Source organism: Geotrypetes seraphini, chromosome 4, assembly GCF_902459505.1.
Source record: "Geotrypetes seraphini chromosome 4, aGeoSer1.1, whole genome shotgun sequence".
Lineage (NCBI taxonomy): Eukaryota > Metazoa > Chordata > Amphibia > Gymnophiona > Dermophiidae > Geotrypetes > Geotrypetes seraphini.
This window is the reverse complement of record NC_047087.1, coordinates 173,738,390-173,764,043: the sequence shown is the minus strand read 5'-3', so window position 1 is coordinate 173,764,043 and position 25,654 is coordinate 173,738,390. Positions and strand designations below refer to the sequence as shown.

General features: G+C 41.7%; 1 protein-coding gene across 6 annotated transcripts in view; it reads left to right on the top strand.

Moving 5' to 3' along the window:
• HYDIN (HYDIN axonemal central pair apparatus protein) overlaps positions 1-23,875 on the top strand; it is a 1,718,235-nt gene extending 1,694,360 nt beyond the window's left edge. For all 6 annotated transcript variants that reach the window (XM_033943280.1, XM_033943278.1, XM_033943277.1 and 3 more), the window contains 3 exons: positions 2,151-2,381; positions 5,130-5,354; positions 22,579-23,875. In XM_033943280.1, the coding sequence (XP_033799171.1) occupies positions 2,151-2,381; positions 5,130-5,354; positions 22,579-23,067 (945 nt within the window). In that variant the 3' untranslated portion in view covers positions 23,068-23,875. The remainder of the gene's footprint in view (positions 1-2,150; positions 2,382-5,129; positions 5,355-22,578) is intronic.
• Positions 23,876-25,654: the final 1,779 nt, after the last annotated feature.

Genomic DNA, 25,654 nt, shown 5'->3' with positions numbered 1-25,654 from the left:
CCCAATAGCAGTGGAGCTGCCCTGAAGATGGAACAAGTTTAACTTTCGTCACCACAAGGGATGTCAGGAGGCGGAGCCCCTCTCCCATGCCAGCCCAACTTCCTCCCCTTGCGGCGGATGGCTGGCTTCACATTCGTTGAGGCAACTCCCGATAACAGTGGAGCTGCCCTGAAGATGGAAGAAGTTTAACTTTCATCACCACAAGGGACGCCGGGAGGCGGTGGTGAAATTAAGATTTATGTGCTGGCTATGAGCAACAGGAATGTACAGTTTAGAAACGGAACAGCAAGCACATAGCAACATAGATATTCATATATGGTCCAAACTGTTACAGAACCTTGGTGTGACAACTAATTGCATGGGTCCTTACCGTGGGCTAAATGTCATGATTGCCAATAATACTGCTGCATCTAACACTACCTCAGGAGGAGGCAGTAGGTGCAGTGGTGCTATCTGAAGACCTTTGCATTGCCTGGATATGTCTACTTCATCCTCCTGACCCTGCCAGTATTCCCAGTCCTCCCCCTGACCATTCTTTTCCACCAAATCAAATCCTCCTTGGTATAGTGTTACCAATCTGCCTGCTCGCCCACCCCAAACACACATGTTTTCTGATCCCTCTCCACTGTAGGAGACTGGAACAAACTCCAACACACACAAAGGAGTCTTAGAGGAAGTTCTCAAAAATTGTCAGTAAAATCCAGTGAGTCAATGTAGTAGCCATAGTGGGAGCGATTTTTATTTTATGGGCGATTCTCAGCATAATAGCATGCAAATTATATGCACGCTATTTGTGGGGAGAATTGCCATTAAAGAGTAGGAGGAACTGTGCCTAGCGCTTGCTCAGAAGAGCAATCGCTAAGCACAGCTCCTCCCTTTTGTCAAAGCTGCTCTCCTTGCCCCAATCAACTGAGCCACAGGTCTCCCAAGTCCTGCCGGCTCAGCTGACTGACCAGCAAGGAGAGCAACAGAGGAAATGTCCACTTCCTCCTGCCGCTGCTATTGCACCCTGCCCCTCCCCCTCCCCCCCCCCCCCCCCCCCCGGCCGACAAACAAACTCCTGACATCCCCGGTAGGAGGAATGCCCACTCCTTCCTGCCACTGCCATCACCCACTCCCCTGACAAACAACTAGAATGCACCGGGGAGGGGCTTAAGGCTCTGATTGGCCAAGGTGCTTAAGGCCAATTTTCCTTCCCTAAACATACCCCCTCAAAATAAAATAAATATTTTTTAGTATGCAGTTAGCGCACCCACATCTGCCACTTATTGTGGGACACCTAAGCACATCCTATGGTATGCCATTTTAAGCTGTGTTAGGCTTGTGTTAATGTTTAACACAGCTTGGTAAAAGGAGCCCTAAGTTAGAACAGCTATTTCTGCAGTCCAGAAATTATTAAATATAAGCAGACAACAGACGAATATTAATATGTACCTTGGGGCTTATTCTGGAAGTGGTGCCTGTTGCATGTCAATCACAGACAGGTGCCACTTCCAGAATCATGGTGAGCAAGGACACTAGGCACTGGAAAAGTAAGCCAGGGTTTATCAGGCCTGCATTTCTGGCACCTAGGGTCCTGTCAGCATCGTGGCCAACGGTGCCGAAGCCCGGCACCACCCCTAAAAACACCCACTTCCGGGCTTCGGCATCACTATGTGCCACTAGCTGCCAGAAACCTAGGTGCCAGTCCCAGAGGCTGCAAAGCAGCAACTTTTTTTTTTTAAATGTAGGTTTAATTGGGTTTTAATAGTGCAACCAATTATCACGCCACGTAAACCCAATTAAACCACTTATGTTAGATGCGAGTAGATGTAATCTAGGTGCCCAGATTGAATCTGGGCTTTTCTGCTTATCTTTTAACCTTGTCCCTGGAGCCCATTCAAACCCTCCCATTTTTTAAAACATATCTTTTGGCTGGATATCAGGTTTTCTGGCTCGAAGTTATGCATTCTCCAGGCTCAAATTTTCAGCATGAACACTTGGTCTACTACAGAGATATATAAAAATCTTTAAATAAACCCCAAATTAACTGCATAGATTTTCATGAACGTTAGTCTCTAGATTTCCTAAATAATTAGACTGTATGGTATGCAACTCATTTTGATACATCATAGGATTTAATCCCTTTCTCTTGGTTTCTCTAACTTCAGGTGACCTTTCGTAATGACACAACGCAGGAATATATGTTTTACTTTGTCACATTCAAGGCAACTCCTCCTGGAATCATTAGCACCATTGAAATAGTGACACCAGTACGACAGAGCACCTCTGCTGTTGTGAAAATAGAAAACCCATTAAGTATCCCAGTGACCTTTAATGTTGAATGCAAAGTGCCAGAAATCAACTTCCCCACACACTTTATAGTCCCCGCCCTGTCTGAGGTATGACTTGATTCTAAAGAAAAATGTTTGAGATCTAGGATTTGTGGCTTACCCTAACCTCTTGGATTTAAGTACTGTACTGGCAAAAGCAGTGACATTATTTATCAGACAGCCCATGTCTCTGAGAAACAATAAATGAACTTCTGCTTCTGTCTGGTTGGATGGAAGTACACAAGAGAGGAAGAGCAGGCAAGGCAACAGTGCCACTGTTTAACCCATGGAAATGGGCTATTTAAAAATTACCCACCCTTTCTGTGGGTAAAAGTATATGTGTTGTTCTATGATGTGCTTATTTTTAACCACATTTAGCGGAGGTGTAATCTTGGGCAAGGTTTGGGCATTGATTGCAATAATGCAAGCATTTTTACCCACATTGAGTAGACATGTTCCCAAAGTAGATATATTGCTACTTTTTAAAAGTTCATGTTCTTTTTAGGTAGAAAAATTTATTCAACAGATGCAAAATACATGCATGAAAAATATTGTTTGTGTAATATGTAGCCACAGCCAAGATCAGCTTGGACTGCTGGCAGCATCAGTCAGCTGAATAAGCTGCCTTCGGCAGCCCCAGAAGCTTTCCTTCAGTGTCAACTTCCTGTCACCGCAGTGGCAAAGCTTCCAGGCTGCCGAAGGTAGTATGTTCAGCTGACTGATTCTGCTGGCTCCCCGAATGTTGCAGTCTTGCCATTAGTGGGACCTGAGCACCATGTGTACACCTGGACAAAATGAGTAATGGGCAACAGCCACCCATATGCCAGACAGTACCCTCAAAAAGAGAACATGTCCAGGAAAACCAGACATCTGGTATCTTTATTCATGCATATTGTTTGTGTGTCCTGAGGACTGAGTTGTGAACCACTGATCTAGATTATCCAATTGGCCTAGAAGCTCCTGGTTGTACCTTTTCTTGGCACATTGAGACCAAACCAGTACACAAGGCATTGAATATTGATGCCTCTTTGTGTATAATATCCATACAGGGTGCAACTCTGTAAAGAACACTAAAAGTTAAGCACCAAAAATCTGAGCACTATGCTAGTATTCTATAGCAGCAAATTTGTGCACTAAAGCCATTACAGAATGCTAGCATAAGTCAGCAATGAAGTGTCTAAATTTATGCCAAGTTTATAGCAGGTGAACTGTAAATGCTTTGCACCTAAATGTTAGCATTTATGCATATAGCTTAAAGTATTCTATAAGTTTCGCATGTAAATGTATGACTTGCCCATGGCCCTTCCACATGCATGGCCCCTTGCAGTTACACACAAAGGCTCTTAGGCACTACCTTAGAGAATAGCACCTAAGAGCAGTTACATTTGGTGCTTAAAATTTGATGCAGTATATAGAATTAGGGGATTGGGGCCTCATCTCCCCCCCTCCTGCAACACTCCTTTAAAGCTCCTTTTTCTGTACCTAAAAAATTATAAGTGTACCTGGATACATGTGTAGGTTTATATGTGCAGGTCTGCTGAAAATGAAACAAACACTGAGGCACCAAAGCACAACGCTCCGACGCCACAGTAAAAAAATACCATAGTGGAAGCGATTTTTCTTTATCGGGTGATGCACAGCACGAATAGCATGAAAATTATATTCTATATGTGCGCAAGGAGAACTCATTTAAATACTAATGAGCTCCATGCGATGCATTTGCATGGGTTCTCAGTGGCTGCTACAAGGATCGGCAGCAGACACAAAGAACCCTTTTATGCATTGGGAGGAGAGCTTTCTGTGGCAATAAAACTGCTTTAGTCACACTGAATATAGTAGAGGGTGTGTGTTGTCATAGTTTAAAGGGCAAAGAAGTCAAAGTAATACTGGATAACTGGATAAGACTTCTCAGCATACAAATATGCAAAATATAAAGTATAAAGTAAGTAAAGTGTTCAAACAGTATGTTCATTTCAAGCTCTTTTTCAAAATAAGTCATACACAGTGATGGGGCGGTGGGTTTGGCTATAGGAGCTAACGCTCTTGGTCAAATTTCACAATTCTGAGAGTATGTGAACACTTTACTTACTTTATAAGACAGTTATATATTTTGCTTATTTGTATACTGAGAAGTCTTTTCCAGTAAAACTGCTTTAACAAGTCTTACTGCCACAGAAAGCTTTTGAACATCGGGGCTTGAGACATCTACGTGGCATTTAAAAATTGTCATCAGTGTGTTCTTACAGAATTCCAGGGTAGTTCAGCTTTTACTAATGGCTCACTGCAAGTCTCACAGCCACTGGTTATTTCCTGTCTAGTTTTAAGAACTGCTTTTAAACTCATAAAAAGTTTTCTTAATTCATTCTTGTATATTTGTCCCTGAAACAACTGGTTTCTAGAACAAAGATTCTTATCAAGGTGTTACCTCATTAGCTGGCTAATCACACCTTGACAAAGTTATCTTATATTATAGATTTTAAAGAGAACCTAAACTTTCGTTCCTATTTTAAAAGACTTTAGGTTCATTGTGCTATACAAAAGCTTTTAATTTTTCATTCTTCCTTTGCAGCTGTTCATGATTTAGCCAGTCTGTCCTCCAATATTTAAATCTGAAATCTCTTTCAAAAGCTTTTAAATTACCATCAGCATGATTTTTTTCAGCATTTTCAACTGTGTCCATTTAACTCTGAACTGAACAATTAGTGAGGTCCTCATTCCAAATCCCTTATTCTGTTCATTCCAATATGCTCAGAAAATATGGACAGGAAAATATTCCTTTAATCTGTAAAAAAATCTTTGCCCCTTATTCCTGTTTAGGGGAACCTGGTGTTTGAATACCAGCCTCTGAAAATCAGCGAGACCACAGGACGCCTGACACTAGTGAACTCCGAGCTGGGCATCTTCCAGTATGAGCTGATACTGAAGGCTATACCAGCCAAGCCAGAAAAACCAATCTACTTCTGTACAGCACTTGGCTCTAGTCAGGTGCTCAGTGTCAAGTTTATGAACTACGCACGACAGAAAGCAGAGTATTCCTGCAAGGTGACCCTGGTTAATTTGTTCTTGCCTATCTATTTCTATGAATATTTCCACTCGCCCTCTTTCTTCTCTTATCCCTGTACTTTTCTCTATATTCTGCTTATTTTGCCTTTCTTTTCACTCTTTTCTCTCCTCCCATCCCTTTTCCTTGTGTTTTCATTTCCTCTCCTCATCTCTTTTCTCATTCTCACTGTCTGGATCTAATTAGTACAATCAGTTTCATAATAACCTAAAAAATAATGGTCAAGAAAAAGTTGTAGGTAATATTTTTCCTAACACAGATCTGATGAAAGGAGTATACTGTATATACTCTAATATAAGACAATCTAAATATAAGTCGAGGTACCATTTTTCCCCCCAAAAAAGGAGGAAAAAAGGTTGACTCGAATATAAGCTGGAGGAGGGGTTAATATTCATGTGAAAAACCTCAAATACCCTTGGTGCATATCTTGTTCTCAAAAAAAGAGATTTCACTTTTTACTCTTTTATAATAGCATAAATTGAAGCCTTTCTCTTACGCTCAACAACGCACTTTGGAAATAAAGCCACTATGCTTCAGGAATCCTGTAAAGGGGGAGAAAAAGCCTCAGACTCGTGCCTGCTGCTAATTTTATAAGCATTCAGGCCACTGCTAGGCTCTTTCCTGTCCCCTTCCCTCCCTGCCAAGCTCTTCACCCTGTCCTACCTCCCTGCTCTGTCCCCTGTCCTCCCTCTCTCCCAATGTCCTGCCGTATTACCTGGTGGGCCAGTGATGGGCCGGGATAGGAGGGATCCTTCCTGTCCAGGCAGACTGACAATTTTTTTTACCTCCCTCCCGCCTCCCCAGGGCACCTTTTTGAATCTCTGGTGGTTCAGCAGTGTACTGGGCAGGAGCGAGCTTTTTGCGCTCCTGCCCAGCCGTAAGCCACTCCCTGAATGGCTGCCACCAGTTCTCACAAGTCTTGCGAGAACTGGTGGCAGCCATTCAGTGAGCAACTCAGCGCTGGGCAGGAGCGCAAAAAGCTCACTCCTGCCCGGTACACCGCTGGACCGCAAGAACTACTTGCAGCAACTATTCAGAAGGGCTCAGCATGGGGCAGGAGTGCAGAAAGCTAGACCACCAGGGATTCAAAAAGGTACACGGGAGTAGGCAGGAGGGAGGTTAAAAAATCATCAGTAGGCCAGGATAGGAGGGATTCTTCCTGGTCATACACCTTGACACTCCAGGTCATATGGCAGGCCAGCGGAGGCCTGCAACAAGTCTGGGGTGGGGGCGGGTGGGCTGACCCCAAGTGGCAATGTCGGACAGGCAAGCTGAGATTCGGGCCCGAGTTCTGTAGAGATATTTGTTGTGGAGAGATAGATCTGGGAGTCATCGGCATAGATATTGAAAACCTTGGGAAGAGATCAGAGAGAGCGGGTATATACGGAAAAGAGGAGAGAGCCCAGGAGGAAGCCTTGAGTTACACCAATAGACAGTGGTATGGCAGTGGAGGAGGATCCACTGTAACACACACTGAAAGTACGATGGGAGAGATAGGAAGAAAACCAAGAGAGAACAGGATCCCTGATTAAGTTATAATGAAAAGCAGGGGTACTGCAGTATCGGTGCAATTTTTCCTAGAAAGCGAGAATAAGAAGGTGGGGAGAAATATGATGGAGGAGACTGGTCTAACAGTACACCAGGTGAATCACATTGGAGGAGAAAGTGAAGAAATGAGTGTGGTTTCATAAGACAAATGTACAGCTGCATTTATGGATGATGATGTTGAGATCAACCATGGTCTTCTTAGTGGTTTTGAATCTGGAAGTGATGACTGTCTCTTTAAAGGTGGAAGTGATATAAGCAATCCCCCTTTGTTAGAGGTGGTAGCTTGCTGTAAAAAAATGATGTAGCAATTGTAGAATATCAGATTTTACAGATGTTCCTGAAGATGTAAGTTAAACTAAACTAAACTAAACCTTAGGTTTGTATACCGCATCTTCTCTACGATCGTAGAGCTCGGCACGGTTTACAGGACTAAGATAGAATGGAACTCCAAAGGGTGGTTGTGGATTAAGAGTAAAGGAGGAATAGAGGTTTTTAGGGTACCAGAGAGGGGGGAGTTATTATATTTTTGAGAAAAGCCAAGTTTTCAGATGTTTTCGGAAGAGTTGGAGGGAGCTCGAATTTCGGAGAGGGGATGTAAGGTTGTTCCAGAGCTCGGTGATTCTAAAGGGGAGGGATGTCCCTAGTTTTCCAGCATGGGATATACCTTTTATATACGGGAAGGATAGTTTTAATTTTTTGGAGGATCTGGTGGAATTGGAATTAGAGGAATTCCAAGATAGTGGAATAATGGGAGGAAGAATGCCGTTAAGGATCTTGAAAGTTAGGCAGGCACATTTGAAGTGGACCCTGGAGATTATTGGAAGCCAGTGAAGCTTGGACAGAAGTGGTATTGAAGAAGACAATAACTCAGGAGGCGTGTTGTTGGAGAGTTGTTTGACAGAGGTAACCGATTCATCAATCATCAGACAAGAGAGACTGTGTATAATGTCATTGAATGGTGAGAAATATGAGGAGAGGAAGTATAAGATAGCTTAGCATGAGAGCTGATGTCTACGATGCTGAGTTTTCATATGCCGTTTCTTGGTAGGTTAAGAATCAGGCTCCGATGGCTCAGTTCATTCCAATGCCAAGAGGCTCTGCATGTGACCTTGATCGCCCCTGTGGCAATGGTTGATTAGGTGACATTGACGCCATGTGTGATATGACGTTGGATGCCAACAGAGATGCCGCCTTTGCCTATATCAACGCTGACTTTAATGCCATTGCTGACATCATGGATTTATGAAGCTCTTGTTCCCCTTGCTGGCTGGTGGAGGGGTGCTTGGGAGAATTTAACTTCTGCTGAATTGTCAGACCCTTGGCTTGTTTCTTACCAGAAAAGGCAGTTTATTATTTTGAACTGCTTCCTGGTGGAGCTGGAGCTGAGATTATTAACTCTTTCTTCTGAAGGTAATTTTAAATTTTAGATCATGGATTTTTAGAGTTTTTAAAATTCAACTATGCACAACTCGAGCATGACTGAATTTGATGTTGAGGTTCCAGGCAATGAATACATGAATCATGAGCAACCATTAGAGACATTTTGTGGGTACATACTGCACAATCCTTGAAGCTCGGTTTCTGTTTATCTGGCATATTAAAAATTGCTACCACAAAATCAAATTTTTGAAGATGTAGAATGATAGACTTTTTTTGTCATTCGCTGCAGTTTGAAACTTCCTATTTATTACTGAGTATAGCTGACTGAAAAAAACTAGCATGAAGATCTGGCTGTGACCGCAGAAACTAAAAGTAGCTTAGTGGGAGGGGAGTGTGAACGTGCAGTGGATGTAGTAGTGTAGTAAGCAGGAAAGCTGACACATGAGCAGAAAGTTTTTCCAGAGCTTTCTGACCTCATGACTAGTCAGGGTCAACTCCGTCCTGGTGATGTTACCAATTGTGTGGCTGAATAGATCAACTGTCCAGGGAGAAGGCAGTGTATTTACCTTACTCACGTTGCTGGCAGCCCAAAGAATGAAAAAGCAGCTGCCAACAAGGAGAAGCATTGGATTTAATGGGGGGGGAGGGAATGGAACCCCAGACACCAGCGCAGGCCATCCAGGTCTCCGCGGTCCACCATTGGCTCACGGGCCTTGCAATTAAGATCACTGCACTAAAACATCCAGAAAAAGAAGGCTACCTGCAAACAACATTGGGAACTGATACTGATATGAATTAGAGAATAACATGGGGACAAATTTTTCCCTATCCCCACAAGAACTCATTTTCCCATCCCGTCGAGTTCTTTCCCTGTCCCTGCCCCATACCTGCAAGGTCCATCCTTATCTGCACAAGCCTCAAACACTTTAAAATCATAAGTGTCCGAGCTTGTGTGGTTAAGGCAGAGCTTACAGGAATAGGACAGGGATAGCGACACAACTCACAGGGATGGGACGGGAAAATTGAGTTCCTGCAGGGATGGGGAAAAATTTGGCCCTGTGTCATTCTCTTTTTTTTTTTTTTTCTTTTTTTTTGTACATCTTTATTGATTTTCAAACTAAAACAGTGCAATACAAACAAAAGAGCAATAATTACTACATACATTGCACTATTAGCTATATAGGTAACACATATATCAATCAAAATCCTCCTATCCTTCCTTTATTAGTAACATAACATAGGACATAATATGTAATGATAAGATTAAATTACCCAAGTGTAACCATCAAGATTTATTTCCCTCCCCCCCAACCTCCATCCTGGATGTGTAAAGGTAAATGAGAAGAAGAAAAGATAAACATTATTATAAATTCACAAAATTTAGTCAATGGGCTCCATACTTTATTAAATGAACTACTAAATCCCTCACACTCCGCGTTCATTCTTTCATATCTGTACGTATTACACACATTCACCCACCAAAAAGTGTAACTTATTCTGTCATTATTTTTCCAGTTACTTGTGATCAATTGGATAACTATACCTGTCATGATCATAAAAAGACAGTTCTTATATTTGTCTAAAGTGGGCTTAACATGTAGTATCGGTCCACATATTATGGCTTCATATGTTAATGGAACATCCGCTTCAAGAACAAGATTTATTAGTCCTCAAATTGACTTCAAAATTATAAATATCAAAGGACAAAAATATAACTGATGATCCAAAGTCCCTACATTAATATGACAATGCCAGCATCTATTAGATTTAGAATTATCTATTTTATTTAAATGAACTGGGGTCCAAAAAATCCTATGCAATAAAAATAACCATGTTTGTATCATAGATGCTGAAGCTGTACATTTCAATCTCCAAGTCCAAATTCGTGGCCAACGAGACATAGAAATATACTGTTTTATCCCAGGACAAGCAGGCAGGTATTCTCACTAGTGGGTGATGTCATCCGACAGAGCCCCGATACGGACATCTTGCAAGCATGTCTTGCTTGAAGAAACTCAGAAGTTTCGAGATGCCCACACCGCGCATGCGCCAGTGCCTTCCCACCCGATGCTACGGGCGCGTCTCCTCAGTTCTTTTTCTTCCGCGGAGCTGAGAAGTCTATCTTCAATTTGCGCCCATTGAATATCTTTTTTGCCTTCTTTTTGCCGCGGGTTGAGTTCTTTTGGGCTCTCCTGTGCGTTTATTTCTTTCTTTGATTTCTTTTTTTAAAAAAAAAAATTTTTCCTTCCGACTCCGGGTCGGCCGCGTGGCTGAGGCCCCGCGCCTTCAACCTTGCGGCGGAGCTTTTCCGGCCTATGTCCCGGCCGATTACCGGTTTCAAAAAGTGTAGCAAGTGCCAGCGCGCGATTTCGCTCACGGACCCTCATCAATGCTGCTTACAGTGTCTGGGACCGGATCACTTCCCGAAATCGTGCCGGCCTTGCTCCACTCTGACGGCGAGAGCGTTTAAGCGCCGCTGTCTGCTCTGGGAGTCCATGTTCAAGATGGAAGCTTCGTCAGATCCTGCAGCTTCGACATCGACGGGGGCTTCGACTCCTTCAGCGAAGCCCGCTGCCTCCCCAGCTGCTTCGGGCCTCCTGAAACCGGCATCATTCACCCCGGTTTCGGCCCAGGCTTCGGCGCCGGTGCCTTCCTCCGTTTCCTCGGAGCAGGTATCGACCCCTACAGTTCCACCAGTGGTGCTCAAGGTGCCGAAAGCTGGCAAGCAGAAGCACACTGCACCTAAGGAGCGCGGAGACCGTGCGGAAAAGCCCCCTTTTGGTGCGGATCCCTCCATATCGGCTTCGCTGCGGTCCATTCTGGAGGCTCAGTTCGTTGAGCTCATGCAAACCATGGGGCCTCGTCTGATTGCCACCATCCAGGGTGACCTCCCAGCTTCGGCTTCGAGGGGCGGACCGCCCCCTCCTCCTCCTCCTCGCCGCACGACCTCGTTGCTCGGCGAGGAGGAGCGGAGAGTGCTATGCCTCCTTTGGAAATGATTCCCTCGAGGAGGGCTTCTCTTAGTGATATGCCTCCTTTGGAGCCCATTCCCTCGAGGAAACCCTCGTTTAGTGACCTGCCTCCCTTGGAACCGATTACTCCGCCCCATGATTCAGTGTGGCGTCCACCTTTGGGGCCATCCAGTCCGGGGCATAGCAGGAAGCAGGACGAGTTCTTCCGAACTCCCTATCAAGCCTGGGCGACGTCCAGAGAAGCACCGACTCTTCCACGGCATCAAGTCCGATCTGCTCCTTGGAAGCGCACAGAAGGTCTCGCACAGAAGGACTCGATCCCCTTCCAGGCATCGGGAGGGGCATCGGTCCAGGCATTCTTCGAAGCATTCCTCTCGACACTCGACCGTCTCGCCTCAGAAGAAATTGCCTCGGTTGGGGTATGCTGCTTCGACAGGGTCTCCTCCTCCGGGCCCGGAGTTCAAGGACCCCGAAGTTTTCTACTCGTCCTGTTGCTCACAGGCCTCTTTGGAGCCTGAGGCTTCGTCTTCTTCTAGTCCGTCTCGCGGACCGGCGACGGCGGACCAATTGTCCTTTTCATCGTTCCTCAGGCAGATGGCGGATGACTTGGACATTACTCTAGATGCGGGGTCTCGATATTCCAAAGAGTATCTCGATACCATGCACTTGCCTCGGCCTCCGGCGGAGTCCTTGCGGCTTCCCTTGCACAAGCTCCTCGACCAGACCTTCATGCGCTGCTTCGAGTCTCCTTACTCTATCCCTGCGGTCCCTGGCAAGTTGGATTCGCGGTACCGCACGGTACATCATAAAGGCTTTGAGGGTCCTCAGCTTTCGCACCAGTCCCTCCTGGTCGAATCCTCGCTCAAGCGGTCTCATCCTGGCCAGGTCTACGCTTCCGTACCTCCGGGCCGCGAGGGCAGAACCATGGATAAGTTTGGGCGACGCATCTATCAGAATTCGATGATGGCGTCTAGAGTCCTGAATTACAACTTCCACTTTGCAACCTACTTGGAATTTTTTCTACCTGTGCTTCGAAAGTTCACTCCATACATCGAGTCCCAGGCTAGGTTTGAGTTTGAGGAAGTGGTTGCTTCGTTGTCCCAACTCCGACTTCAGTTGATGCAATCTGCCTATGATGCGTTCGAGCTCTCTGCCCGAGCGGCGGCTTGCTCGGTGGCGATGCGCCGGTTGGCCTGGTTGCGGACCATTGATATGGACCCGAATCTTCAGGACCGCCTGGCGAACGTCCCGTGTGCTGGGGCGGATCTTTTTGACGAATCCATCGAGACTGTCACGAAGAAGTTGTCTGACCACGAAAAGTCCTTCCAATCTATCCTTCGGCCGAAGCCCAAGCCTCAGCAGTCTCGACCTTCTCGTCCACCGTTGATTTATCAGAGGCGTTATCAGCCGAGGCAAACTCCTCCTGCGAGACAACCGGCGAAGCGTCAGCCTCCCCAGAAGGGTCAGCCTAAGTCTCAGTCGCCGGCTGTCCCTAAGACCACACAGCCTTTTTGACTGTCTCGTCGAGGGCATAACCAACCTCGTTCTGCCTCCCCCTGTTTTTCCCATCGGAGGGCGCCTCCATCATTTTTATCATCGCTGGGAGGCCATAACAACTGACCTCTGGGTCCTTACTATCATCAAGGAGGGATACTCTCTTCATTTCCATCGGGTCCCTCCGGACCACCCTCCTTCCAACTTGACTCAGACTGCCCTTCTTCTTCAGGAGGCTCAGGCTTTGCTCCGGCTTCGTGCCGTGGAGCTGGTTCCAACGGACCAACTGAACCAGGGATTTTACTCCCGGTACTTCCTTGTCCCGAAGAAGACGGGCGACCTGCGACCCATTCTGGACCTCAGGGTCCTCAACAAATTCCTTGTCAAAGAGAGGTTTCGCATGCTGACACTTGCTTCTCTCTACCCCCTCCTCGAGCAGAACGACTGGTTATGCTCTCTGGATCTCAAGGAGGCCTACACTCATATCCCAATTCATCCGGCCTCTCGCAAGTTCCTCAGATTTCGGGTGGGACATCTCCATCTGCAGTACCGAGTGCTTCCATTCGGCCTGTCTTCGTCTCCCAGAGTCTTCACGAAGTGTCTGGTGGTGGTGGCCGCAGCACTCAGGAACCAGGGTCTTCAGGTATTCCCCTACCTCGACGACTGGCTGATCAAGGCTCCCTCGGCCTCGGGGGTCCTCTCGGCGACCCTGTCCACGGTTCTGCTTCTGCAGAGTTTGGGATTCGAGATCAACTTTCCCAAGTCTCATCTACAGCCGACCCAGTCTCTGCCCTTCATCGGGGCTGTCCTGGATACCATTCGTCTCAGAGCATTCCTTCCTTCTCAGCGCATGGCTGCTCTTCTTCATCTCTGCCAATCTGTGTCTTCTCGACAGACCATCTCGGCGAGACACATGATGGTCCTCCTTGGCCACATGGCCTCTACAGTTCATGTGACGCCGTTTGCCAGACTTCACCTCAGGATTCCTCAGTGGACCCTGGCATCTCAGTGGACTCAGGTGTCGGATCCGTTGTCTCGACACATCACTGTCACTCCTGCTCTTCGGCAGTCTCTGCTCTGGTGGATGACCTCTTCGAATCTATCCAGAGGTTTGCTGTTTCAGTCTCCTCCCCACCAGAAGGGTCTCACAACCGATTCCTCGACCTATGCCTGGGGAGGGCATCTGGATGGGCTCCGCACTCAGGGATTCTGGACCTATGCGGACCGACTCCATCAAATCAATCTTCTGGAGCTCAGAGCCATCTTCAATGCTCTTCAAACTTTTCAACATCTACTGCACGACATGGTGGTCCTCATTCGCACCGACAATCAGGTCGCCATGTATTATGTAAACAAGCAAGGGGGCACGGGCTCGGCCTCCCTCTGCCAGGAAGCTCTCAGAGTCTGGGATTGGGCGGTTCGCCACAACACCTTCCTCAAAGCTGTCTACATTCAGGGGAAGGACAATGTCTTGGCAGACAAGCTGAGTCGGCTTCTCCAGCCTCACGAATGGACCCTCCATTCCAGGCCCCTTCATCAGATCTTTGCTCAGTGGGGAACGCCTCAGATAGACCTCTTTGCGGCTCCCCACAACTTCAAACTGCCTCTTTTTTGCTCCAGGATCTACACTCCTCATCGTCTCGAGGCAGATGCCTTTCTACTGGATTGGGGGAATCGCTTCCTGTATGCGTTCCCCCCATTTCCTCTCATTCAAAAGACTCTGGTCAAGTTGAGATCGGATCATGCCACCATGATTCTGATTGCTCCTCGGTGGCCCAGACAACCTTGGTTCTCCCTTCTACTTCAACTCAGCAGCAGGGAGCCGGTCCTTCTTCCAGTGTTTCCTTCACTGCTTCATCCCAACCTGCAGTCTCTCCACCTGACAGCTTGGTTCCTCTCAACGTAACCCCTCACTAGTTTTCCCAGGCGGTGAGGGAGGTCTTGGAAGCTTCTAGGAAGCCTGCTACTCGTCAATGCTACTTCCAGAATTGGTCTAGATTTTCTTATTGGTGTGTTTCCAATTCTAAGGAGCCTCAACGAGCCTCTCTTTCCTCTGTATTGGACTATCTTCTACACCTATCTCAGTCTGGTCTCAAGTCAACATCTATACGAGTCCACCTGAGTGCTATTGCGGCTTTCCATCAGCCTCTACAAGGGAAACCTCTCTCTTCTCATCCTGTGGTTTCCAGATTTATGAAAGGACTTTTTCATGTCAATCCTCCTCTCAAACCGCCTCCAGTGGTTTGGGATCTAAATGTTGTCCTTTCTCAGCTTATGAAACCTCCTTTTGAGCCTCTGAGCAAGGCTCCCCGAAAGTTTCTCACTTGGAAAGTGGTTTTTCTGGTGGCCCTCACATCTGCTCGCAGGGTCAGTGAGCTTCAGGCCTTGGTGGCGGACCCACCTTTCACAGTTTTCCATCATGACAAGGTGGTCCTCCGCACTCATCCGAAATTCCTACCTAAGGTGGTCTCTGAATTTCATCTCAACCAATCCATCGTGCTTCCAGTGTTTTTTCCAAAGCCTCATTCTCATCCTGGAGAATCAGCTCTGCACACTCTGGACTGTAAACGTGCTTTGGCTTTCTACTTGGATCGCACCAAACCACACAGAACTGCTCCTCAACTTTTCGTCTCCTTTGATCCAAACAAGTTGGGACGACCTGTATCGAAGCGCACCATCTCCAATTGGATGGCGGCTTGTATCTCTTTCTGCTATGCCCAGGCTGGATTACCCCTTCCCTGTAAGGTCACAGCCCATAGGGTCAGAGCAATGGCAGCCTCTGTAGCCTTCCTCAGATCGACACCGATTAAGGAGATTTGTAAGGCTGCCACTTGGTCCTCGGTTCATACATTTACCTCTCATTATTGTCTGGATACTTTCTCCAGACGGGATGGACAGTTTGGCCAAACTGTGTTACAAAATTTGTTCTCCTAAGTTGCCAACTCTCCCTCCATCCCATTGAGGTTAGCTTGGAGGTCACCCACTAGTGAGAATACCTGCCTGCTTGTCCTGGGATAAAGCAATGTTACTTACCGTAACAGTTGTTATCCAGGGACAGCAGGCAGCTATTCTCACGTCCCACCCACCTCCCCTGGGTTGGCTTCTCTGCTAGCTACCTGAACTGAGGAGACGCGCCCGGAGCATCGGGCGGGAAGGCACTGGCGCATGCGCGGTGCGGGCATCTCGAAACTTCTGAGTTTCTTCAAGCAAGACATGCTTGCAAGATGTCCGTATCGGGGCTCTGTCGGATGACATCACCCACTAGTGAGAATAGCTGCCTGCTGTCCCTGGATAACAACTGTTACGGTAAGTAACATTGCTTTATCTTGATACTCCAAATGTCTCTAAGATGATGTTTTGGCTTCTTATTTAAAGATCCAGAAATCAATTTGTACCACTGGGCAGCCTGATGTCCTACTAGATCTGTTTGGTAGCAAAGGATCTGCAAGCTAAAATAAGTTTTTAAATTTTTCCATTCAGGGAACCCATTCTGAATAGCCTGCTTCAACTGCAACCACCTATATTGTTGAGACTTTAAAATGCCAAATGTTTGCTGCAGTTGTGAAAAATCAAGCAGTTTTCCATTAAACATAATGTCATCTAATGTCCTAATATTTGCCTGCATCCAATTCTTCCAAGCTATCCCAGCACAGCCTATTTGAATCTTGGAGTTTAACCATAAGGACTGCAAAGTAGATTTCATTATAGGAACATCTGTTAATTTATCAATAAATTTAATTGTTTTCCATGTATCCAATAAAATTATGTTGTCCTTGGCATAGCTAGGTATTCTGATACTTAATACATGAGATAGTCGCATAGGGGACATGATCTTCCATTCAAGATATAACAAATCCATCTGATGTTCCAAGAGCTCAGGGAGGATCCAATACATACCTTTATGCATTATATAGGCTTGATGATACCTATAAAAATTGGGAAAATTTACGCCACCCTCCGCAATTGTTTTTTGTAAAGATACTAAAGCAATTCTTGCATTTTTCCCAAGCCAAACAAATTTTATCAGAATACTAATTAACTTTTTATAAAAAGACCCCTGAAAATAAACTGGCAATATACCCATTTGGTAACAAACCACAGGTAAAATCATCATTTTGACCGTTTGAACTCTCCCCCACCAAGACAAATGTAGAGGGTTCCATTGCTCACACATTTCCGTAACCTTTAACAATAAAGATTTTTCATTTGTTTTCATCGTTTCTTCCAATGTACTTTTTATCCAAATCCCTAAATATTTTAAACCATCTTCTTTCCAAATAAAAGGAAACGCATCAAATAATCCTTTTACACAATGTACATTTAATGGAAGAACCTCAGATTTACTCCAGTTTATTTTGTAACCAGAGAATTTCCCAAATCTGTTAATCAAATCAAGTAAATGTGGAATGGTAGTTTCAGGATTCCTCAAATGAAGCAAAATATCATCTGCATATGCAGAGACTTTATATTCCCAACCTGTATAAGGAATACCACAAATCTCCTCCGCTTGTTGAATAGCCAATAACAAAGGTTCCAAAACAATTGCAAATAGCAAAGGAGATAACGGACACCCTTGTCTAACTCCTCTTTCCAAGTAAAACTGCTTTGAAAAAGTATTATTTATATATAACCTGGCAGAAGGAGAGCTATACATGGTTTGAATCATTTGTATAAATCCAGAACCAATACCAAACCAATCCATAGCCTGATACATAAAGGACCATTCTACTCTATCAAAAGGCTTCTCTGCATCCAAGGATACAGAAAAGGCCGGATTGTCCATTCCTTTTGTCATATTTAGCATATGAAAGGCCAATCTAGTATTATTTGAAGAATGTCTATGAGCAATGAACCCTGTTTGGTGGATACCAATAATATAAGGGAGAGCCTTGGCCAAACGTGAAGCCAGTAATTTAGCTAACAATTTTTCATCCACATTAATCAAAGAAATAGGCCTGTAATTCGAAACCAACAAGGGATCTTTATTTGGCTTTGGCAAAACAATAGTTAAAGATTCTGTCATAGTACCTATAATACAACCATTAGTCAGTTGATCCTAATATAAATTTAATAGATGAGGTAACAAAATATTTTGAAATGATGCATAAAACTCTACCGTAAAACCATCACCACCTGGAGTGGATCCAACTCTAAGGGACTTCAATGCTGATTGTATTTCTTTTTGTGAAATAGGTGCCTCTAGATTTCCTTTAACATGCTCAGGAATTTTAGGTCCCTCAATCAACTTTAAAAATTCTAACCCCTCTTCCTCTTTAGTTAAATAATGCTTAGAAGAATACAAGCTTGTATAAAATTTCAAAAACTGTTTTAATATATTACCAATTTGAGAATGAATTACCTTATTCTCATCTACAATAGCCATAATGTTTACTTTTCTCTTTTTTTGCTTTAAGATAATTAGCCAGTAATCTTCCCGCTTTATTCGAAGTTCCATAATACAGAGCCTTATGAGATACCAACTGTTTTCTAGACAATTGAGAAGAAATGTCATTATACCTATATTTTGCTTTAAAAAGGGCCTAAGTGTTAGGATCCAAATTTGACTTCAATTGTAGCTCCAAATCTTTAATATTTTGCTCCAAGATACGAAAATCTTTATTTAGTTGTTTTCTAATATATGATGAATATGAAATTATATGTCCTCTCATGGTAGCCTTAAAGGCATCCCATAATATTTCTATAGATATTTCTTCCGAAGCATTAATCTGAAAAAATTAATTCATTTTTGACTGAAATTCCTCTATGAAGTTGGAATCTGCCAGCAATGCATTATTGAATCTCCACACAGGTCTATTATTCTCTTGTCCATCTATATCACATTCAATCCAGACACCACCATGATGCGATAAAATAATTGGATCTATGGTTGCCTTTTTTACCAGTTGAACTAAATTATCTGATACAAATATATAATCAATTCTTGAAAATGATTTATGTACATGGGAGCAAAATGAAAATTCCCGATCATTGAAATGAAGAATCCTCCATATATCCTTTAAAACTCAAGAATTTACCAAATTATCTAATCCTAACGATTTTAATATTTTACTAGGTTTTTAAATCCAATATCAGATCCATTACCGCATTAAAGTCCAGTATTAAACTGGAGGCGGATGATGGTAAAATCAACTTTTGAAGATTCTTAAAAAATTCAGCCTGGTTCGAATTAGGTGCATATATATTAAACAGCAATAAGCTCATTTCCACTTGAATCCACTTCCCAACGGATCCATAGATATGTTAAATGTCGCTAAACACTTTTTATGTAGCAAGATAGCAACTCCAGCTTTTTTCCCTACAGCAGGGGCATAAAAACATTTTTTAACCCAATCCCCTAATTTTTTTGATTCTACTGCAGATAAATGGGTCTCTTGAATAAAATATATATCCACCCCCTGCCGTTTCAAGAAAGATCATGTTTTGTTTCTCTTTATAGGGTGATTGAGCCCATTGACATTTAGTGAATATATTTTCAATGACATGGCAATATATTTTTCATAAGGTACCAACACAACAAACTTAAAATAAACCACATCCAACATAAATTATTATTCCGAATACACATCCATTTCCCCCATTTATAAACCCTAACCCCACCCCCACCCCCACCCCATACATAATACGATTGCTTGAGAACGCGCATCTAGACCAGCAATCAGAAGCTCTCCCAGGTAATTTATCATATTAACCTCTAATTGATTTCCCTTAATAATTAATAATAATCATAACAATAATATAAACATTATAATGTGTTTTATAATACTATCACCACACTCTTCAAGTAAGAGATTCTATATAATTATAACATATTAATTATAATTGTTACAAATAAAATATGCTGCATTATATTATATTATATTAATTAAATCAGTAATTAACTAAATTAAAATATACCAGCATAAACAAAATATATTTAATTATATTAATTCATATTAAAAAACATCACTAAAAACCCCTTTTTTAAAAAAAACTAGCTTAATTTCAGAAGTTATATCTTAATCTTAATACAATCTAATTTTATTGTGACTATAACTAAAATTTTTTAATTAATCAGATATCCTATATTAAGATAATAATAGCTGAAACATTTGAACTTAAAGGCTATCATAGTATTAACTTTAAATACACCCATATTACATTTACCCATTAAAATATCACTTTAATTTTAAAATCCATTCATTATAATTAATCATTTAAGATATCCATATTTTGAAAGACACCAAACAAATTATTTTTATTTATCTATAAAAACTGAATTAAATGACATAACTATTATATACCCAATATATATTAAAAAACACCAATCCTTTCATTGTAGCACAGAATCAAGAAATAATAACTAATTAAGTAGTCTAATCAATATTAGAATGAATAATTAATTTATTTACTTTATTATGGAAAATTAATCTATTAATTCCTTAATAAAAATAAAACATAACATTTATTTAAAAGAAACTTCACTTAACAAAATATTATATTATAATACATATCTGTATAAACACCATACCTTTCATTGCATCCCAAAATCAAAAATTATAATGAACTAATTAGAATTATCAATTTGTAAAGAATCATTCATTTGCTTAATTAATTATGAAAAATTAATCCACTAAGATCCTTAAAATCATATAACCCTTCTTATTATATCAATCTACTTTACATTGAACCAAAACATCTAATGACCAATTTATAAGACAATATATAAAAGAATATTATCTGCCTCTTCTACAAAGCCGCGCAGCAACATCCCCGAAGCCTTCTAAATCACTATGGGCCTCAGAACCACCAGCTATCATATGAAAATAAATAATATTATTATTCCTTAAGTATTTTGAACAAATAGAATCTCATGTATTACAGAATAACTAAATGTCATAAATACTGTTTTAAACATACCATCTACCATATTAAAATATTACTAAAATTGAATCTAAAATAATAAAGGTTGCTAAAAATCCATTCTGAATAGATTAAACAGTTTTCAATGTAAAAAGTATTAAACATTCATTCTTCTATGAAACTGTAACTTTTCATGTCCTTAAGCGGCTTTAGGTTGTGCTATTTAACAGCTGCATGAGTATGGGAAGCAATTACTGTGATCTTCCTGCAGGGCACGTTAAATGTTAAAAATGACCCCTGATATTGCTATTCTGTATGTAGCTCATTTTGGGTCATGTTTTTTTGGATTAGTTTTTTATGCATTTTTTTAACTTTTTAATATTTCGCATTCACCCTCTTTTACTTGTCTACTCTCTTATATTTTCAGATTTTGGCAGTTTGCTTGCACATGGTTTTACTTTTGGCATTACTGCATAATGTTTTTTTTACTTCTCTTGCTTATGATTTTCAATTGTTTCATAAATATAGATACTATTGCAAAATGTTGATTTTCTTTCACCAATATGTTCATCTGTCACACACACATTCTGTTGTAAATTATAGCTTCTTCCACTTTTATCATATCATTTTTTTTCTTCAAAAAACATATTTTCTTTTATCTGTAATACAGCTATATCTCATATTACCCAAATAATTGAGTCTATACTGAAACTGATGGCATCATGGATGCAAGAATTTAAATTCAAATTAAATCATGAGAAGACCAAATTTTTTGTTGCGTCTCCACCTAGAATTTTACATGAACCATCAATTACTATAAACTCAACACTCTATAAAATCAATCCAATGATTAAAATATTGGGAGTTGTTATAGATCAACACTTGACCATGAAAAAGCAAGTAGATGCTGTGGTGCAAAAGGGTTATTACACATTGTGGAAGATGCGTACCATAAAATCATATTTTGAGTTTCCGGCCTTTAAACTTTTAGTTCAGTCGTTGCTTCTAAGTCTTCTAGACTATTGTAACAGTGTCTATTTGACATATATCAAGAAAGAGATGACTAGGCTTAGACTGATTCAAAATACTTTATGGTCCAAAGAAATATGATAATGTGACTCCTTTCTACCGTGAGTTACATTGTCTTCCAGTGGAGGTGCATGTGTTGTTTAAGCTGGATTGTCTTTGTTACAAAGTTGCATATGATATTGCTCCAAACTATATGACCGATAGATTTCTCATAGCATTCCATAAACATAGGAGAGAATCACATGCATTGTTTAATTTTACGTCTGCTCAAGGTTGTAAGAGCAGGAAATCATTGGAACATTTACTAGCATTTCAGACTACTTTCTATGACAGGGAATTTAGGCCACTGTTGCGTAGTGTTTGTTCTTAAAAGCATTTTAGAACTCAATTGAAAACTCATCTTTTTAAATCATCCTTAGGTTATGTTATTTTTAATCTTTTGTTCACCGCATTGAACTTACGGTTATGCGGTTTATAAGTACGATGTTATGTTATTACTTTATGCAGATCCTTGATGCAGACAGTTACACTGAAAAATGACCCAGGTCAGGTCCATCAATAAAAGGAAGATCAATTGTCTCAAACCAGTACCCCTGCCTTCCATTATACCTTAATCAGGGATCCTGAGCTCATGCTGGGATTTCTACCTGCGATGTCCCCGTTTCCGAGTGTGGCTGGGCCTTGCCAGATCACAGCATACATCATAGTATTTTATAATATATGCACATTTATACTGCCCACTTACAAAGTATGTACCATTGAATATTGGTGCATATTTGCAGAATAGTGCATTGTTGGAAAATGCCTACATGACTTGAATACCATCATTTACACAGGTTCTTGCTACCTAAATCTAGGCAGCTTCTTATGTCTGATATGATATCTTTAATTCAGTGTAATAGGTTTTATTTTTATTTTCCAGATTGACAGCATTGAGTTCCATGTCGAAAAAGTTATTCATGCAGCTCCAGGCTCTCAGGGAGGTACGGAGATCAGTGTGGAAGTGACTTATGAACCTAGCCAGCTGGGTCAAACACAGGCTACTCTCTTCATATCTTCCCCCACTGGAGGAGACTATACTTTTCCATTAGTTGGATCATCGGTGCCTCCAAAACCACAGGGTCCCATCCAAATTCGAACAGGTTCCAGTACCACCATTACTTTCAAAAACATTTTCCCCCAGACAATGCTTTTCTCTTTTAATGTGGACAACCCACTGTTCTCAATCAAAGGTAATGAGAACATCCGTTCTAAAAAGGTGAACCACATTACTGTTAATTTTGAAGGAAATCCCTCTGGCAGCAAAGCTCCTATCACTGGCAAGCTCACTATCTCCTGCCCTCGAACTGCAGGAACTGGACAAGGCATTTACTGGATTTATTATTTAAAGGGTGTGACCCCTGAGAAGTGATGGCAGATCTTATCCTTTTATTCTTAAGAGTCAGGCCTATCCAGAACACAATGAAAAAGTTGGAGAGATCACTCCTAATATAGTAATGATATAAATGATATATGCTATGTAGTCATCTGTTAGTACCTTCCTGTATATCAAGCTGCTAAATAGATCATGTCCCTCTTCCCCTTTTCGAAAACCCAACAATGATAACACATACATCCTTTGCTTTATCAGGGAAGACCTTCACTTTAGAAAAGAACAGTAAAAAAAAAAAAGCTTCACAAAATATATTTTCACCAATAAAAACCTTTATATATGATGCATATACTTTTTTTTTAACTATTAATGTTACTGAAAATACTTCAACACAAATATGATTCCTCTTCTGACCGTTTCCCTGGATCTTGAAATGGACAATGACATTTGGATACGACACACCTTCTACAACAAAATACTATTAGTGCTCTATTGCAAGCCCAGAGAAAACCAAGAATGTACAGAAGATGGCAACCAATGCATTTTAATCCTGAGCACTTTCAAAACATATGCATGTACAAATGTGAAATGATTTTCAGCATTGCTGACAGAAATATAATTTGCAAAAGACCTATGCACTATGATTTGTGGTAACAAAAGTGTTAGTATGTGATGTGGTAGATTTTAAATATACATATTAAAATAGGATTTAATATGCTGTGCAATACGTTGCCTTACTCTCAGCAATGTGACTATGGTATTTCACTTCAGGCCTCAAAATTGTACTCGGACATATCCATGTATTTTTGCTCTCTGTATACTCACATATAAAATACCTCGAACTACACTATTCAGATTGTACTGTAATTTTTCTGTCTGATCTAAAACTATCATAAATGCCATCTTCTATACACTGTATATCTCATTAAAACATTCACTAGTTCTCAAGGACGATGATGATGTGATTAGAAAAGACATTTATGTGTGGATAGAACAAGATCCAATTTTAGTAACTGTGCAATTTATTTTCTACCATAAATATCACTTCCTTCCAAGATCTAGTTTTAGATTGATATTTATTATAAGCTGCATGGCAGTGGTTTAGAATACTGGTGATCTAGAACAGTGTTCTTCAGCCTTTTGACACCTATGGACCAGCAGAAATAAAATAATTATTTTGTGGACCAGCAGTTGAAGAACACTGGGCTAAGTTGTGGGCCAGACCCTGCCCATCTCCACCCAGTCTCTGCCCCAGACCTCGCCCCATAATAGTATTAATTATAACACCATTTTTTCCATTCATTTTTCATATATATATATATATATACACACACACACACACACTCACACAATACAATCGTATTAACAACACATAATGCTTAACCACAAAATTAAACTATACAAAGTACATGCTTCTCAATATTCATTCCTACCAGAACACAGATAACCTCATGCAAATATGGGAACAAAAACTAAAAGTACTAATATATACTAACAAACCCTAAAGTGCAAGACTCTGCATGCAGTACAACCCCAGAGGAAAAGAAACAAATGCATTTCTTTCTGAACAAAAAGCAGATGTAAATCAATCACTAAATTAAAAAATAAAATCATTCCCCCTACCGTTGTTGTCTCCCTCTCTCCTTGCTGTGCCTTGCCTTCTGGCCTGCTTCCCCGGTGTTCTCTTCAGCTCCCTCTTCCTCAGTGTGGCAGTGCACAAAGCTGTGGGCAGCGGCTCCTCACGCATCCCGCGCCTCATCTGAAAGCCTTCCTTCTGACGTTGCAACATCAGAGAGAATGCTTCCGGTTCAGGTGTAGGAGCCTCTGCCCACGGCTTTGTGCACTGCAGCACTGAGGAAGAGGGAGCTGGCCCGAAGACAATGCCACGTCGATTGCACCATGGACCGGCGGTTGAAGAGCACTGTCTGGGGCACAATGCACAAGCGGGCCCTGCGGATTGGCAGGAAATTTCTGCAGATTGGCGGTTGAAGAACAATAAAGGCAATAAAGAAGATTTACTTCCTCCATGTATTCTGAAAAAATTATTTAATACATTTGGTAAATATATACATCAACTAATCTCAACCTCCTTAGAGAAAGGGACTATTCCCAATAAATGGAAAAATGCTACTACCATCCATCCAACACCGAAAGATGCAAAGGTGAATTTAGATGATCTTAGAAATTACCGCCCTATAGCAAAAATACCATTCTTAGCAAAAATGATTGAAAAATAGTATTTAACCAAGTCTCTGAATTTTTTGAGAAAATGAGAGCACTACACCCACATCAAACAGGATTCCGACAACACTGCTCTACCGAGCACTCTTTAATAGGATTAACTTCTTCTATCCTATATTTCTGGGATCAGCATAAATCGGTTCTCCTTATATCCTTAGATTTATCTTCAGCGTTCGATACGATGGATCATCATGTGCTCCTAAGCAGATTAGAATCCTTGGGAATTTCAGAAGTTGTCCTTCAATGGTTTCAATCATACTTTAATGAAAGATCTTCTAAAGTAACATTTAACAGCTCGTCAGCAAATTTAAAACCAAAAATTTCAGGATTCCGCAGGGATCAATTCTATCCCCATTACTGTTTAATGTATTTCTGGCACCAGTAT